The sequence below is a fragment of the Numenius arquata genome, chromosome 29 (assembly GCF_964106895.1).
Source record: "Numenius arquata chromosome 29, bNumArq3.hap1.1, whole genome shotgun sequence".
NCBI classification, from domain to species: Eukaryota; Metazoa; Chordata; class Aves; order Charadriiformes; family Scolopacidae; genus Numenius; species Numenius arquata.
The window spans coordinates 149805-165827 of NC_133604.1; the positions used below are offsets into that span (position 1 = coordinate 149805).

General features: G+C 64.1%; 1 protein-coding gene across 1 annotated transcript in view; it reads left to right on the forward strand.

The window, feature by feature from the left end:
• Positions 1-16023, forward strand: part of LRP1 (LDL receptor related protein 1) — a 70736-nt gene that overhangs the window by 41684 nt on the left and 13029 nt on the right. The window contains exons 33-63 of the mRNA XM_074164826.1: positions 135-284; positions 529-669; positions 945-1073; positions 2542-2673; positions 2917-3051; positions 3137-3266; positions 3847-3973; positions 4232-4383; positions 4531-4655; positions 4919-5290; positions 6487-6676; positions 7092-7296; positions 7513-7705; positions 8106-8231; positions 8324-8452; positions 8899-9018; positions 9545-9658; positions 10015-10164; positions 10434-10568; positions 11093-11209; positions 11429-11557; positions 12023-12145; positions 12558-12698; positions 12772-12959; positions 13217-13400; positions 13623-13708; positions 14004-14123; positions 14484-14671; positions 14823-15028; positions 15247-15435; positions 15647-15795. Coding sequence (XP_074020927.1) covers positions 135-284; positions 529-669; positions 945-1073; positions 2542-2673; positions 2917-3051; positions 3137-3266; positions 3847-3973; positions 4232-4383; positions 4531-4655; positions 4919-5290; positions 6487-6676; positions 7092-7296; positions 7513-7705; positions 8106-8231; positions 8324-8452; positions 8899-9018; positions 9545-9658; positions 10015-10164; positions 10434-10568; positions 11093-11209; positions 11429-11557; positions 12023-12145; positions 12558-12698; positions 12772-12959; positions 13217-13400; positions 13623-13708; positions 14004-14123; positions 14484-14671; positions 14823-15028; positions 15247-15435; positions 15647-15795 — 4775 coding nt within the window. The remainder of the gene's footprint in view (positions 1-134; positions 285-528; positions 670-944; positions 1074-2541; positions 2674-2916; positions 3052-3136; positions 3267-3846; positions 3974-4231; positions 4384-4530; positions 4656-4918; positions 5291-6486; positions 6677-7091; positions 7297-7512; positions 7706-8105; positions 8232-8323; positions 8453-8898; positions 9019-9544; positions 9659-10014; positions 10165-10433; positions 10569-11092; positions 11210-11428; positions 11558-12022; positions 12146-12557; positions 12699-12771; positions 12960-13216; positions 13401-13622; positions 13709-14003; positions 14124-14483; positions 14672-14822; positions 15029-15246; positions 15436-15646; positions 15796-16023) is intronic.

Consider the following 16023-nt stretch of genomic DNA (forward strand, 5'->3'; position numbering starts at 1 on the left):
TTGTGCCGGGTCACCCTGACCTCACGTGCCCATTCTCTCTATCACCCCATCTGCTCTGCCGGTCCCGTCCCACCTCCCAGATGGTGACGGTCCCTGCGCGCTGCCTGGCCACTGACAGTCCCCTTGCTTTCCAGGCCTGGCCATTGACTACCCAGAGAGCAAGCTCTACTGGATCAGCTCCGGCAATGGCACCATCAACAGATGCAACCTGGACGGCAGCAACCTGGAGGTCATCGAGTCCATGAAGAGTCAGCTGAGCAAGGCGACTGCCCTGGCCATCATGGGTGAGAGCTGGCAGGGTGACGGCGGCGGTTCATGAAGCCTTTTCCCTTTCTCCTGGCCCTGGCCAAACACAGGCTGCTCATTGCCACCTCTGGCAGCTGTGGAGGGGATGCTCCTCCACCAAAGGCTGAGCTCAGACCCCTTTTTCCAGGCCATTGCTTGTAAATCTGTGTGGAGCCACGGCTCTGCTGCTGGGGTGGGAGGGGATGGGGAAAGCTGTTTCATGTTCCTGCCTTCTCTTTCCAGGTGACAAGCTGTGGTGGGCCGACCAGGCCTCCGAGAGGATGGGCACCTGCAACAAGAAGGATGGGACAGAGGTGACGGTGCTGCGCAACAGCACCACGCTGGTGATGCACATGAAGGTGTACGACGAGAGCATCCAGCAAGGTGAGTGCATGGTCCCCGGGACAGAGCCCCTGCAGGGCCAGGCAGCGGCTCGGCTGCTCCTCCGGGTGCCAGCGGGGCCAGAATCTGGTCCACGGTGACCGGGCAGCCGGCTGGCCCCGTCCCTTCTTGCTGGCCCAAGCCTGGCCCAGAGCACCCACATCCTGAGTGTCTGCCCCGAGCAGCGCTGGCCCCGGCTGCCCCGGCCTCTCCCCTGCTGCCCACAGCCCCCGGGGGTGTCCCCTGGCCACCACTCACCCCACTTCTTTCCGCGGCAGCTGGAACCAACCCCTGCAGCCTGAACAACGGCGACTGCTCGCAGCTCTGCCTCCCCACCTCCGAGACCTCCCGGTCCTGCATGTGCACCGCGGGCTACAGCCTGAAGAGCGGGCAGCAGTCCTGCGAAGGTGAGCGCGCCTGTCCCCATCCCCCTGCCCAAACCAGCCCCTCGGAGCAGAGAGACCCCCGCGGCCGCCCCCGGCTCTCCCTGCTGCATGGCCAAGCACCGTGTGTGCCGACGTGGTGTGCGGGGAGGGTGCTGCCGCTCGCCCCGGCTGTGTGCGGGCTCCTTCCGACTGCCCCGCACCTCCCTGCACCCGGCAGCGCTGCGGAGGGACCCCGGGGGTCGGAGGGACCCCAGAGGGGCTCGGGAGGGGCTGGGGCTTGGGCCGCAGCGAGACCCTGGCGTGGGCTGTCCCTGCGAGGGGCTGGCAGTGATGAGCACCTGGGGCACCCAGGGCTCTGGGTTTAGCGGGAGGAGGGGGGCAGGATTGCACGGTGGAGCCCTCGGAGGAGAGGTGACACCCTTGCTGTCGGCAGCGGGTTTGGGTCACCGACTCGCCGCAGGCACCGGGAACGGGGCTGGGCAGCCGGCACAGCCTTTGCTTTGCAGATCCCCAGTCCCTGCCTGCTTTGCCACCGTCTCCCCTGGGAGGGAAGAGCCCCCCTCCGGCCCCGGCTCCCCGGTCACTGCCAGGGCCTCTCAAAGGCTGTTTGTGTGCAAAATGTTCTTGGTGTTTTTGGAGGGGGCTGGCAGAGCTGCCGCACCATCTGGGTCAGGGCAGGCACTGAATAACAAGCGCTGCCCTGACCCAGATGCGGCACCGAGCCTTTGCCAGCGCTCGGGGCCGGAGGCGGCTCTGGAGAGAGACCTCGCTCGCGCCTCCCCCGTGCCCCGCCGTGGGTCAGGACCCCTTGAACAGGCTGCTCCGGCGCTTGCAGCCTCCTGGGAGGTGTGGGCAGGGCCTGCAGCCCCTTCACAGAGCTGAGCAGGGAAAGGCTTTGTGTTCCGCAGGTTCCTGCCCCAGCCATCAGAAATCTTGTCCCTGAGTAGATTATTCCCTGCCCTCTTTCCACAAGGTCTGCCATTCCTTCTCCTGCCCCGTGTGCCGGTGAAATCTCTCTCGTCCTAATCACAGAGGAGTTTTCTCCTCCTTTTGCCCCCGACCGCGGCACTGTGGGCAGGATGAGGCACTCGGTGTCCGGCAGGACAGCCTCCCCCGTCCCCCGTCCCCTCCCCGAGAGCTGCCGCTCCCGCTGCCAGCCCACGTCTCACATGCGTCAGCCTCGGAGTCAGCTGAGAGGTGGGCGCAGGGGCTGCCTCTGCGGGGATGCTTCAGGCACAGCCCGCCAGTGGCTCCAGCCAGCGCGGTCCCACCCTGCTCTGCCTGTCCCTCTGCTGTCCTGGGCCGTCTGCCCGGGCCGGGGACTCGTGGTGCTGCTGTCGTGGCAGGGTCAAGCCCTCTCACCAGCCCTGCCGGGCTTGTCCTCCTCCACGGGCTGCTGTTGCGGTTTTCCATGAGTTGTGGCTGTCCGTGGAACGGACAGTGTGTGGGTTTTGGGATGCATCTGACTGCCCCTGCATCCCTGTCACAGGTGTCGGCTCCTTCCTCCTGTACTCGGTCCACGAGGGGATCCGCGGCATTCCCCTGGACCCCAACGACAAGTCAGATGCTCTCGTGCCTGTGTCGGGCACCTCCCTGGCTGTTGGGATCGACTTCCACGCAGGTGACGCAGGGGCTGGGAGCGGGACAACAGGGTTGGAGAGGTCAGAGAGGGGCGTGCAAGGGGGACCGTCACCAGACCCTCCTTTGGCAGTGCTCTGCCCGAGAGCATCTCCCCTCGGTCGCTCCGGGTGAGGGAGGGTGTCAGGTCCCCACGCTGGATGCGGGCTCAGCCCGGGTCTGTGCCACCATTGGGGTGACCCAGAGGCGGTCACTGACACCCGCTGTCCTGCCTGGCCCCTCTCAGAGAATGACACCATTTACTGGGTGGACATGGGTCTGAGCACCATCAGCCGGGCCAAGCGGGACCAGACGTGGCGAGAGGATGTGGTCACCAACGGTATTGGCCGCGTGGAGGGCATCGCCGTGGACTGGATCGCGGGTGAGACAGGGCTCTGGGGCGGGGAGGAGCGATGGGCAGTTGGGGAGCAGGGCTCAGGCGGGTCTTCGCTGTCCCCTCTCTGCAGGAAACATCTACTGGACAGACCAGGGCTTCGATGTCATCGAGGTGGCCAGGCTGAACGGGTCCTTCCGCTATGTGGTCATCTCTCAGGGGCTGGACAAGCCACGGGCCATCACCGTCCATCCAGAGAAGGGGTGAGACACTGCACGAAGCTGCCCGGAGAGGGCCATCAGCTGGGGGGTGGGCATGTACTGGAGACTCCCAGCACCCTCCCGGCAGAGCTGTGCCGGTTGCACGCAGTGGAGACGGACTCACAGGTCCCTGACACACCAAGGGACATGCCCCCAGTGTCCAAATCAACTGGATTTAACCACGCTTTCGCTGATGGGCTGAGCTTTCTGGGAGCTCCCCCTGACTTTGTGGGTGCCAGCACCTCAGAAAATCCAAGCGGAGCTTCCCCAGACTGGCTCCAGCTTTGGCCAGAGTCACAGGGAGGAGAGAGTTGCTTGGATCCGGGGAAGGATGGGGAACAGCACCGTACATGCCTGGCACAGGGGCTGGTTTCTGGGCTGCGTCCAGCTGGGATGCAGCGCTCCCTTCCCCGGCCACAGATCTGCAGCACCCAGGGGCCGGCGGATCACCAGGGGTCTGGGCTGAGGCCCCGGCGCGGAGGGCTGAGGGGGAGAGGTGCTTGTCCTCTGCTCTGATGGCCAAAAGGCCCAAGGATGCTGCTTCTGGCTGGACCCGTGGTCACATCCCTGCTGTCCCCTGCAGGTATCTCTTCTGGACAGAGTGGGGCCAGTACCCCCGCATCGAGCGGTCACGCCTGGATGGGACCGAGCGGATGGTGCTGGTGAACGTCAGCATCAGTTGGCCCAACGGAATATCCGTCGACTACGAGGTACGGCCACCAGCAGGGAGGACGGTGCCTCCCTGGGGGTGCCAAGGGTCCCTGCAGTCGTGCCCCTGCTGGTGGGGCCTCTGGGGACACGGCTGCCCTCCCCAGGGCCCTGGAGCCCCCTCTCCAGTGCGGGGTTGTCCAAGGTTGGTCTTCTGAACCCTGAGACCTTCTGCCGGACGTGGTGGGAGCTGCGGAGGGTGCCCTAGTGCCACCCCGGTGCACTGCTCCGTTGCTGACCGGGGTGTTTTCTCGCCTCAGGACGGGAAGCTTTACTGGTGCGATGCCCGGACAGACAAGATTGAACGAATCGACCTGGAGACGGGTGAAAACCGAGAGGTCGTCCTGTCCAGCAACAACATGGACATGTTCTCGGTGTCAGTCTTCGAGGAGTACATTTACTGGAGCGATAGGTATGGTGCCCGAGGGGTCTGGTGGTGCCCGAGGGGTCCGGTGGTGCTGGGAGGACACCGGTTGTGTGGGAGGGTGGGGGGAGCTGGTGGGTGCTATGGGGAAGGTGGGTCCTGCGTTGGTTGCTCAGTGACTCTGTCCCTTCTTAGGACTCACGCGAATGGCTCCATCAAGAGAGGCAACAAGGACAACGCCACCGAGTCGGTGTCCCTGCGGACGGGGATCGGCGTCCAGCTCAAGGACATCAAAGTCTTCAACCGGGCCAGGCAGAAGGGTGCGTGCAGGAGCGGGGTGTCAGCCCCCCGCGCAGCGCTGCCGACGGCCCAACGGCCGGCAGATGCGGGGAGGGGGGATGGAGGAACAACCAACAAATGGGCCACTGTGTCCTCGTCAAAGAACTGTGTCGTGCCGCCGGCTGAGCCCTTTTCTTCACCCGCTTCCTCTGGGAGCGGGGAGAGGTGAAAAGCGACTGAGCGGGAGCATCCTCCTTCACAGAGCTCACCCAGTTCCTCCAACAATCCCCTCTTTCCTCCCCAGGCACCAACATCTGTGCCCAGAGCAATGGGGGCTGCCAGCAGCTCTGCCTCTTCCGCGGCCACGGGCAGAGGACGTGCGCCTGCGCCCACGGGATGCTGTCCGAGGACGGGGTGAGCTGCCGGGACTACGATGGCTACCTGCTGTATTCGGAGCGCACCATCCTCAAGAGCATCCACCTGTCAGACGAGAACAACCTCAACGCCCCCATCAAGCCCTTCGAGGACGCGGAGCACATGAAGAACGTCATCGCCCTGGCCTTTGACTACCGCTACGGCTCCAAGGGCAGCAACCGCATATTCTACAGCGACATCCACTTCGGCAACATCCAGCAGATCAATGACGATGGCACGGGGCGCAAGACCATTGTGGAGAGTGAGTGTCACCGGGCTCCCTCCGTGAGCGTCTGCCCTCAGACCCCACTTTCCTCTTCTTCCCCACCACCTCTTCCTGAACTCCCTCCTTCCTCACCCAAGGGCTTTTTTTCCTTCTCTCTGTTAACGTTTTTTGGTGTTTTCAAGAAGTGTTTTGAGTGGCAGCTGTTAAGGGTTCAGCTGTGAGCTTTCTCCCGGAGCCTCTGGAAGAGGCAGCAGCCAGTGGTAGGGGATGCAAGTGTCGGGAGCAGCCCGCAGAGCTTGTTCTGGCAAGGAGAGCGTGTCACGAGGCTCGGCCGTGCACGGGGGCGCGCACTGCTCTAGAAACAAGGCACTGCAGCAAACCCGGGATCCGCTCGGTGTTTGCCTTTGCCTTCCAAGACAGACCTGAGCAAACCCTGCCACGCTTGGTCCTGTCTTCTCCTCCGGCCCTCCGCTTGCCCTTGGTTGGTTTTATTGGCTCCTGCAGCAGTTGGAAAGACCATGTCTGTTGCTCTGCGTCGCTGGGGAGCAGCTCCAGCAAGGGTTATAGATGCGCTCGCTAATGAGTGTATTTACATTTGGCACTTGGGGTAGCTGTTATCACCGAGATCAGGAGAGCAGGGCCCATCTGTCGTAGCCAGTTCATTAAACCTTTTGCTGATCGTTAACGAGGGAGGAAGGATGGGTGTACAGTTCAATCTCCTGGAGAGAGAGGAGGGAATGTCTTCCTGGTCGGCCACGAGTCTTTGTCTCATCGCTCTGTGCCTCTGGGCCTCAGCTCTCCCCCAGCAGAGGGAGACCCTTCCCTTCCCAGCGCCGCTGCTGGGGGACTGGGGGACCCAGAGTGAGCCCCGGTCTCCGCAGGAGAGGTGATGAGAGCAGGAGCTTGAAAGCCAAGTTCAAGTCCTCGTTTCATCGTAGGTGAACATCACTCAGCCGTCCTGCAAGGAAGAGTCCTTACTGGTTGCCCAGGAGCCCCCTAAAGTCTCCTGGGGTCTCAGCTCGCCCATTAGCCCAGCCCAGCCCTGCTGAGTCCCCTCAGGTGCTGCCACTTTGGCGCCCTGTTAGCAAAGAGCCAGAGCCTCTGAGGGAGTTTTATGGGGTGTACTTAAAAGCAATAACTTCAGGCTGCCAAAGGAGCCGTGTCCAAGTGAGCTGGGCAGCCTTGCGGGGGCACAGGCTGGACACGAGCCTTGTCTGTCCTCCCCCCTGCAGATGTGGGCTCAGTGGAGGGGCTGGCGTACCACCGCGGCTGGGACACGCTCTACTGGACCAGCTACACCACCTCCACCATCACCCGCCACACCGTGGACCAGAGCCGTCTGGGGGCTTTTGAGAGGGAGACGGTGATCACCATGTCGGGGGACGACCACCCCCGGGCCTTTGTGCTGGACGAGTGCCAGAAGTGAGTGGCCGTCGGTGGCCCAGCCAGCCCTCCCAGGGGTCCACGTGGTCCCAGGGCCAGCGTCCAGGTGGACTGCCCTCCACTGGGGAGGAAGCACTGGTTTTCAGCACAGAGATTATCGGAACCCCCGGGAAGAAAGGCCCTGTGCCCCCCTCCCCACACCTCCTTCAGCACCCCAAAGCGAGGACACAAACCCCATCCCGTGCCCTTCTCCTGCCGGGGTGTGCCACGGGCTACCACATTTCCCAGCTGGCTGTAGTGGCCTCATTCGTCCCCCTCCCACCCCTTTTTATGTGGGGACAATGTCCCATCCGTCCCAAAGTCCCTGGAAGCCCCGCGGAGGGGTGGGCTGAGCCAACGTGTACGTGGCAGAGAGCTGGGGCTGCAAAGGCATCGCGTGTCTCTCCCCTTCCAGCCTGATGTTCTGGACCAACTGGAACGAGCAGCACCCCAGCATCATGCGTGCCACCCTCTCTGGTGCCAACGTCCTCATCATCATCGACCAGGACATACGGACACCCAATGGGCTGGCCATTGACCACAAGGCCGAGAAGATCTACTTCTCTGATGCCACGCTGGACAAAATTGAGCGCTGTGAATACGACGGCTCGCACCGCCACGTGAGTCCAGCCCCAGCGGCAGAGCTGGAGGAGGGGAGCGGCGAGCGTTGAAACTGGGGCTGGCGTGTTGTTGTGGGAGAGCAGAGCTGTTCCTGGGGCACCGGGGGGGGGTCCCCGGGGGCAGACCCGTGGGGATGGGCTGCGTTCGGGGTGGTGCTGGGGGCTGTGACCCACAGCCAGGTTCCCTCATGCTCGTGGTTTGCCAATGTCCGGCAGGTGATCCTGAAATCGGAGCCCGTGCACCCCTTTGGCCTGGCTGTCTACGGCGATTACATCTTCTGGACGGACTGGGTGCGCAGGGCTGTGCAACGAGCCAACAAGTACGTGGGCACCGACATGAAGCTTCTGCGTGTTGACATCCCCCAGCAGCCCATGGGCATCATTGCCGTGGCCAACGACACCGACAGCTGTAAGGACCCCGCGCGTCCCACCGGCCACCGCGGCCTCACCGCCCTGAGCCCTGCTCCCCGGCCACACCGCGCTGCTCTTCAGGCCAGGGGAGGGGGGACCCCATCCCACCATCTCGCCTGGCCCGTCACTGCCCCTTCGGGACCCTCACGCCAAGGCCTGTCCATCTCCAAACCCTGTGCAGGCTGAAGAGAGAGAGAATTTGCCCCATTTATGCTTCTCCCAGGGCATCCTCCTTGCGAGATCTGGGGAGACTGGATGCCCCCAACCCCCTGCATCCCCCGTAGCCCCGTCTGAAGAGCTTGGGGAGGAACCCCAAGTTTTCCTCTCCCCAGCAGGGAGGACAAAGGGAAGGGGCTGCTGAGGCTGTCCCTGGTGTGACCGCTCCCCGTCTCTCCTAGGCGAGCTGTCCCCGTGCAGGGTGAACAACGGCGGCTGTCAGGATCTCTGCCTGCTCACGCCCAAGGGACACGTCAACTGCTCCTGCCGTGGCGAGCGCGTCCTGCAGGAGGATTTCACCTGCAAAGGTGGAGGGGAGGTGGAAGCGGGAGCTGGTGGGGATGGGGAGGAGAGGCCCGTCTCAGGCTGGCAGAGCTGACGTTCCCCGTGTCCCCCCCAGCCCTGAATTCCACCTGCAACGTGCACGACGAGTTTGAGTGTGGGAACGGCGACTGCATTGACTTCAGCCGGACCTGCGACGGCGTGGTCCACTGCAAGGACAAGTCGGATGAGAAGCAGTCCTACTGCAGTAAGGTTCCTCCTCTTGCTGCTTTGCTCAAACACACGCACGCGCCCCCCAGCACCTGCAGGCACCGGGCTCCAGCTCTCGGCTCTGCTCGGCAAAGGGAGCCGGGGTGCTGGGTGTCTTCTCATGTTCCTCAAGTGCTCGCAGTCCCTCTTGCCCTCCTAGAGATGGGCTTTATGGGCTCCGGATCTTTTTCAGCTCTGGGGGGCAGGCTGGAGGGTGAGAAACCTTGAGCCGACCCTCCCTCTAACACCAACCCTCACTCCTCAGCCAGGAGGGGCCTCTGCTGGGCAAAGACCAAGCGCGACCCCGCACAGCACGAGGGAGCCTGTTTCCTAATCCTGCCTGTTTAGTTTCTTCCCCTGCTGAAGGGTCCCTGAGGAGCTGAGACACCCAAGGCGCCGGCCCTCCCCTCGCACTCACCTTCTCCTCCTCCTCCTCCCTGGCAGGCAGCCGCAAGTGCAAGAAGGGCTACCTGCACTGCATGAACGGGCGCTGCGTCGCCAGCCGCTACTGGTGCAATGGCGTGGACGACTGCGGGGACAACTCGGACGAAGTGCCGTGTAACAGTAAGCAGCCTGTCTGGCTCCCGGCCAGCCCTTGCCAGGGCTCCGTCAGCCATCTGGGACAGGGACAGAGGCTTTGGGAAGGAGTTACCTTCAGCTTGACAGGGTCAGAGCAGAGCCAGGGCTTAACGGAGAGATGAGGTCTAAATCCTACTTGTGCTGCTTGCGCCACACACCGCTTTGTAAAACTCACTCCCCAACAGTCGGGAGAAAGAACTCTCCCGAGCACGGCTGTGCAGCACCCGGAACCCACGGGGAAGGTCAGGAGCTTCCCTGAGACCGTCCAGGTCTGGTGGCCACAGGCCAGCTCGGGAGAGGAGCTCGGGCTGCTGGGCAGAGCGTGTGAGCCAAAGAGGCAGCAGGTCTCAGCTGGGAGGGGACCGGAGCTGGGAGCGCAGGGTCAGGCTGTGCTGGGCAGAGCGTGTCTGTGCACACGTGTCCGCAGCGCGAGTTGGGGGCCGTGGGGTGGCTGTACCCGCCGGGCCCCCCAGCCCAGCCTCATCCACTGCGGGGGGCTTCCCCCTTGCAGAAACCAGCTGCGCTGCTACCGAGTTCCGCTGCCGCGATGGGAGCTGCATTGGGAATTCGAGCCGCTGTAACCAGTTCATCGATTGCGAGGATGCTTCGGATGAAATGAACTGCAGTGAGTGCCCCACGTTCCCTGCTGCCCCCCGAGCTCTGCCCCGCTGCAGCTCTGGAGATGCTCCTGCCCTCTCTGCCAGCGGGCAGGGGTCCGGGTCCCTGCACCCCCTTTCAGTCTTTGGGACTTGGGCTGAATCAGGGAGGGACAAGGGGCCTGGCCCCCATCCCTCAGCAGACTCCCCCCCCCCGGCACCGTGCCTGGCCCCTCGCCACCCCACAGCCCACCAGAAAGGCTGATCCCGGCTCGGTGCTGCTGTGGGGAGGGAAGGGCTGGCAGCAGCGGGGCCAGGGCTCCCAGACCAAAGGCCTGTGCCGCCGGCAAGCAGCGCCCCTCACCCGGGGGTCCCTTCCTTGCAGCCGCCACCGACTGCAGCAGCTATTTCAAGCTGGGGGTGAAGGGTACCACGTTCCAGAAGTGTGAACACACCTCTCTGTGCTACGCCCCGAGCTGGGTGTGCGATGGGGCCAATGACTGTGGAGACTACTCAGATGAGCGTAACTGCCCGGGTGAGAGCGGGGAGAGGAAAAGGGGGCTCGGGGCTGGGAGATGGGGGGCATCACGCCGACCCTCTGGCCGGGTGCTCGCCGCTGGGGTCTGTTTGGGCAGCGGGTGCTTTGTTTGCACACTGGGGCCGTCGTCCTTTGCCTGCGCAGCCCGTGCACGGAGGGTGCCACAGGGCGCCGATCGACGCGGGGTCACAGAGGGTTTTTGGGTTGGGAGGAGGCAGGACGCGTCCGCGCCACCGCCTTTACCTGACGTTTCCTTCACAAACCAGGCGGGAGGAAACCCAAGTGTCCGGCCAATTACTTTGCCTGCCCGAGCGGGAGGTGCATCCCCATGACTTGGACCTGCGACAAAGAGGACGACTGCGAGAACGGGGAAGACGAGACTCACTGCAGTGAGCGGCAGGGTGGGGAGAGCGAGGGGCTCCGGGGTGACAGCGTGGGGTGGCGAGCGCAAGCGTGCTGGAGGGGAGGCAGGACCCTCTCCTCTCCCCGACATCCCTTTGCCAAGGACCAGACTCCAGATTCTTCCCCCTCCGTGGTCTTATTCCACGAGTTTGGGCTTTTACCTGTGAGCGGTGCAAACGTCCTGGTGCGTTTGTTTGCTGAGCACACGCACGAGTGTCCGTGGCCATTCTGAAAGTGGCCGGTTACGGCTCGCTCACTCGAGTTACGGTTTTAGTTCCAACCTCTCCTGAACAAACCGCAAACGGTGCTCAGGAACCTCCCCGGTTCTAGAGCAGGGAATCCCACACCACTCTGCAAAGCCCGTCAGCGTGGCCTGTGGGCACTGCCAGGTCTGGGCGAGCAGTAGCCCCAGCACCACCCTGGGTGCCAGCCCTGGAGCCTGGCTGACCCAGCGTGGCTGTGCTCTGCTGCCACGTCTTCCCCACATCGCCCCGGCTCTCACCCCTCCTCTCCTCCTCTCCAGACAAGTTCTGCTACCCCGTGCAGTTCGAGTGCAACAACCACCGCTGCATCTCCAAGCTCTGGGTGTGTGACGGGGCAGACGACTGCGGGGACGGCTCTGACGAGGACAGCCGCTGCCGTGAGTCCGCTCCAGCCCCTGCTCTCACCTCCCTCAGTCCCTGCCGCGCCGCTGCTCCGTCTCCGTGTATTCCTGCCTCTGCCCATCCCTTCTCCCACCTTTGCTTCCTTGTGCCGTGGTCCTCGCTGCTCCCCTGCGCCCCATATCCTGGGGCCCCCCCGATCATCGTTCTCCAGCGGCGAAGGTGACTGGTCTCCTTCCTGCTTTTCCCTTCCCCAGGGCTGACCACCTGCAGCACGGGATCCTTCCAGTGCCCGGGCACCTACGTGTGTGTGCCGGAGCGCTGGCTCTGTGACGGTGACAAGGACTGTGCGGACGGAGCTGATGAGACCCTCGCTGCCGGCTGCTGTGAGTCCCCACAGGTCTCGGGGGTGGGCGGTGGGGCCAGGGGCCGGAGAGGAGCAGGGTGTAGGGCACCAGAGCTGCCTGGGGGGGGCTGCCCCCCCTCCCCAGGGTCCCTGTCGGGACAGGATGCCTCGTCCTGGCCACTTCCCCGCCGGGCTCGCAGGAGGAAACTGGGGTGCTGTGGTCACAGCAGGCCTGGACACGGGGACATTTGGGTGCCTCTCCCCGACTGTGAGGACAGGAGGAGCATCGTCCCGTGGAGCAGCAGCCAAAGGCACCGCGTTGCCTGGGTGCTGTTCGCAGCCACGGGACGAGGGCTCAGGATGGGGGCCAAGGAGGGGGGGACCCTGCCTTGACTGGGCTGTGCCTCCGCTCTTGTCCCCGGTGACCCGAAACGAAGGGCTTGGGGGGGGCGAGCAGGAGAGCAGGGGGGCTGGCGGGGGGGCTGACGGCGATACCTCGTTGCAGTGTACAACAACACCTGCGACGAGCGGGAGTTCATGTGCGGAAACCGCCAGTGCATTCCCAAGCACTTTGTCTGCGACCACGACGACGACTGCGGTGACGGCTCGGATGAGTCCCCGGAGTGCGGTGGGTTCCGCGGGGACTGGGGGGGACAGCGAGGGCTCTGTCTCCTGTGGCACTGGCCCTGGCAGCCACGCTGGGTCTCTTGGGCTTTGAGATGGAACCCTGGAAGGGCCTTCATCGTCCAGGAGGGGTTTGATGTGAGGGGAGGGTGAGAGGGGAACAGGAGGGGTTTGGTGCAGGAGAGCTGTGCCCCCCAGCCCCGCTGCGGGGTCTCCACCCTGGCACAGAGCAGTCTTGGAGAGATCCAAACCCACCTGCCTTTGCTGCCTCTCTGCTGCCTGCAGTGCAGCCCTGTCCCGAGGAGGCTGCAGGGAGGTTTGGGCACCGGTGCCGTGGCTCCGCAGTACCCCCGGGGCTCTCGGGCCGGCTCGGGAAGGTGGGCAGCGCCGTCTGAGCCCCCCCCGTCCTCCTGCAGAGTATCCTACCTGCGGCCCCCATGAGTTCCGCTGCGCCAACGGCCGCTGCCTCAGCAACCGGCAATGGGAGTGCGACGGCGAGTTCGACTGCCACGACCACTCGGACGAGGCGCCCAAGAACCCACGCTGCAGCAGCCCAGGTACCCGTGGGGGCCGCGGCCGGGGAGCGGGGCTGCCCGGCTCCTCGCGCTGACCCCATCTCCTGCCGTGCAGAGAACAAGTGCAACGACTCCTTCTTCCTCTGCAAGAACGGGAAGTGCATCCCGGAGGCGCTGCTCTGCGACAACAACAACGACTGCGCGGACGGCTCCGACGAGCTCAACTGCTTCATCAACGAGTGTCTCAACAAGAAGCTGAGCGGCTGCTCCCAGGAGTGCGAGGACCTCAAGATCGGATACAAGGTAGGGGTCCTGCGGGCTGGGAGGGTCAGCAGGAAGGATGCTCTGCTCCCTTCCTCCTCTTAGCGTGAGGGTCGCTCCTGTCCTGTGCCAGCTGGGCAAAGGGTCCCCACACGGGCACTTTTGGCCTGTTCTTGCGTGCGCTGCCCTTGTGTCTGCCAGCTCTCCGTGCCCGAGCCCGCTTGTCCCATGGTGATGCCTGTCACGTCGCAGCGTGCGGGTCCTGGACGTGTCTAACAGCTCTCGGTTGCCTCCTGCAGTGTAGATGCCGTCCCGGGTTCCGGCTGAAGGACGACGGGAAGACGTGCATTGACATCGATGAGTGCTCCACCACCTACCCCTGCAGCCAGAAGTGCATCAACACTCTGGGGAGCTACAAGTGCCTCTGCATAGAGGGCTACAAACTCAAACCTGACAACCCCACCAGCTGTAAAGCCGTCACAGGTGAGAGTCAAGAGCGGATTTGGAGGCAGGGTTGCTCTTCTGGTGACCGTGGGATGCTGCCGGCCTTGGAGTCGGTCACGATGCTCCACAAAGTAAAGTAGCTGCCCCTGACTCACACAAGAGAGCTGGGAGGCTGTGGGGCCGGGAGGGCGACAGATCCACAGGGGGTCTGCCCGTGTCCCAGCGGCGCTTCCTGACACCTCTTCCGGTTTCCCTCTGCAGATGAAGAGCCCTTCCTCATCTTCGCCAACCGGTACTACCTGAGGAAGCTCAACCTGGATGGCTCCAACTACACACTGCTCAAGCAGGTGCGGGAGGAGCAGGAGGGGGCACCGGCCCCACGTGGCTGGGGGTTTGGGGCTGGAGAGGAGCCCTGTGGGGCAGGAGGGTTCGGGCTCTCGGCTTCCCAGGCAGATGGTAGATCCTGTGTAAACAGCCCTCACAATGAGTATCCAGGGGCTGCACAACAGTTCTCTGTAGGTGCTTTTAACTTCTCTGCTGCAGGGACGGCGAGTTGAGGCTGGGGGTCGCTGCTCTTCGTGAAGCCCCCGTGACCCTGTGCCAGCAGGTGAGGCCGTTTCAACCCTTCTCCCTTTCTCCCAGGGGCTGAACAATGCGGTGGCTCTGGATTTCGACTATCGGGAGCAGATGATCTACTGGACAGATGTCACCACGCAGGGCAGCATGATCCGCCGCATGCACATCAACGGGAGCAACGTTCAGGTGGGGCCTGAGGCAGCCCCTGGGGCACCCCCGGTCCAGGCAGAGGGTCTGAGCCCACCCCACCAGGGCCACCGGGCAACTGGGCACAAGCCCTGCTGTGGGGTCATCACGGGACTCAGGGCATCAGCCCAGGTTGTTACGGGGATGTTTTGCAGCACCATCCCAGTCGGAGGTGGCCTTCACGCTGCGCCCAAGCAGGGGGCAAGGAGAGCTGGGGGGAGAGAAGTGGGGAGAGGGAGCTGGGCAGGACCATCTGCTGGGGCGATGCGCCGGGGAAGGGGGCATGTTGTCATCCCTGAGGGACACGGCAGGATATGGTTCTCCCCGTCCAGCCCCAACATCTCTGTTTTCTCCTGACAGGTTCTTCACCGCACTGGCCTCAGCAACCCTGATGGGCTGGCAGTGGACTGGGTGGGGGGCAACCTCTACTGGTGCGACAAAGGTCGGGACACCATCGAAGTGTCGAAGCTCAACGGCGCCTACCGCACCGTGCTGGTGAACTCGGGCCTGCGTGAGCCCCGGGCACTGGTGGTGGACGTGCAGAACGGGTGAGAGCCTGGAGGACCTGGGCCTTCCCCTTGACACAGAGAGGGGGCTGGTGGCCCCCCTTACCGTGGTTTAGCCTCACAGTGGGCAGAGCGCGGCTGCTGCTGGGGCTTGGGCCGGACTCAGCCTCCTGTTCTTGTGTTTCATGCCCAGTTACCTCTACTGGACGGACTGGGGGGACCACTCCCTCATCGGGAAGATCGGCATGGATGGCACCAACCGCAGTGTCATCGTTGACACCAAGATAACGTGGCCCAATGGCCTCACCCTCGACTACATCAACAGCCGGATCTATTGGGCTGACGCGCGGGAGGATTACATTGAGTTCGCCAGCCTGGACGGCTCCAACCGGCACACGGGTGAGAGCACCGGGGCTTTCGGGGTGCCACCAGGCCTTTGTGGGGTGCGGGCTTTGGATCGGTCCTGGGATCGGGAGACAGGGCTGGGTACGGTCCCCGGCTCCGGCAGCTCCTCCGTGCCTCCCACCAGGGGAGGAGGTTTGTCCCTGGAGAAAGGCTGCGCTGTGGGAGGGTGTCGTGGGGCAGCCCCTGGCTGAGCCGCCCGCTCCCCCTTGCAGTGCTGAGCCAGGACATCCCGCACATCTTTGCGCTCACCCTCTTCGAGGATTTCATTTACTGGACCGACTGGGAGACCAAGTCCATCAACCGGGCCCACAAGACTACAGGAGCCAACAAGACCCTGCTGATCAGCACCCTGCACCGCCCCATGGACATCCACATCTACCACCCCTACCGCCAGCCTGACGGTGAGCCGTGGGGACGAGGGGCTGGGGTGGCCCCGGCGCCGCGGAGCAGCCCTGGGCAGGAGGCTGGGGCTGGGCACAACGTGCGAAGGGACACCAGGGGGTGCAGGACGGGGGTGCCCTCTGAGAAGGGTCTTGCAACTTGGGGCTCACGTGCTACCCTGAGGGTCCCCCTCCTTGGTCTGACTCGCGGTTGTCTCCCCGCTCTCCCCAGTTCCCAACCATCCCTGCAAGACCAACAACGCCGGCTGCAGCAACCTCTGCCTCCTCTCGCCGGGCGGGGGGCACAAATGTGCTTGTCCCACCAACTTCTACTTGGGCAGCGACGGCAAAACCTGCGTTTCCAACTGCACGGCCAGCCAGGTACCAGCCCACCCACCCCTGCCTGCCCGGGGCCATCCCTCCTGCGGTGAACGGGTGCCTGGGCTCCTCTGCCTGTCCTTCCTGCCCTGGTTCCACCAGGTCCCGGCTCCTCTGGTTGTGCTGGTGCCCGCGCTGTGTCTGGGTGCTGGTGTGTGTGGGCAACACCTCCCTCCTGTGGCACTTGCCGGCACGTACAGACTGCAGCCGTTTGGGGGTGCCCAGGGGAGC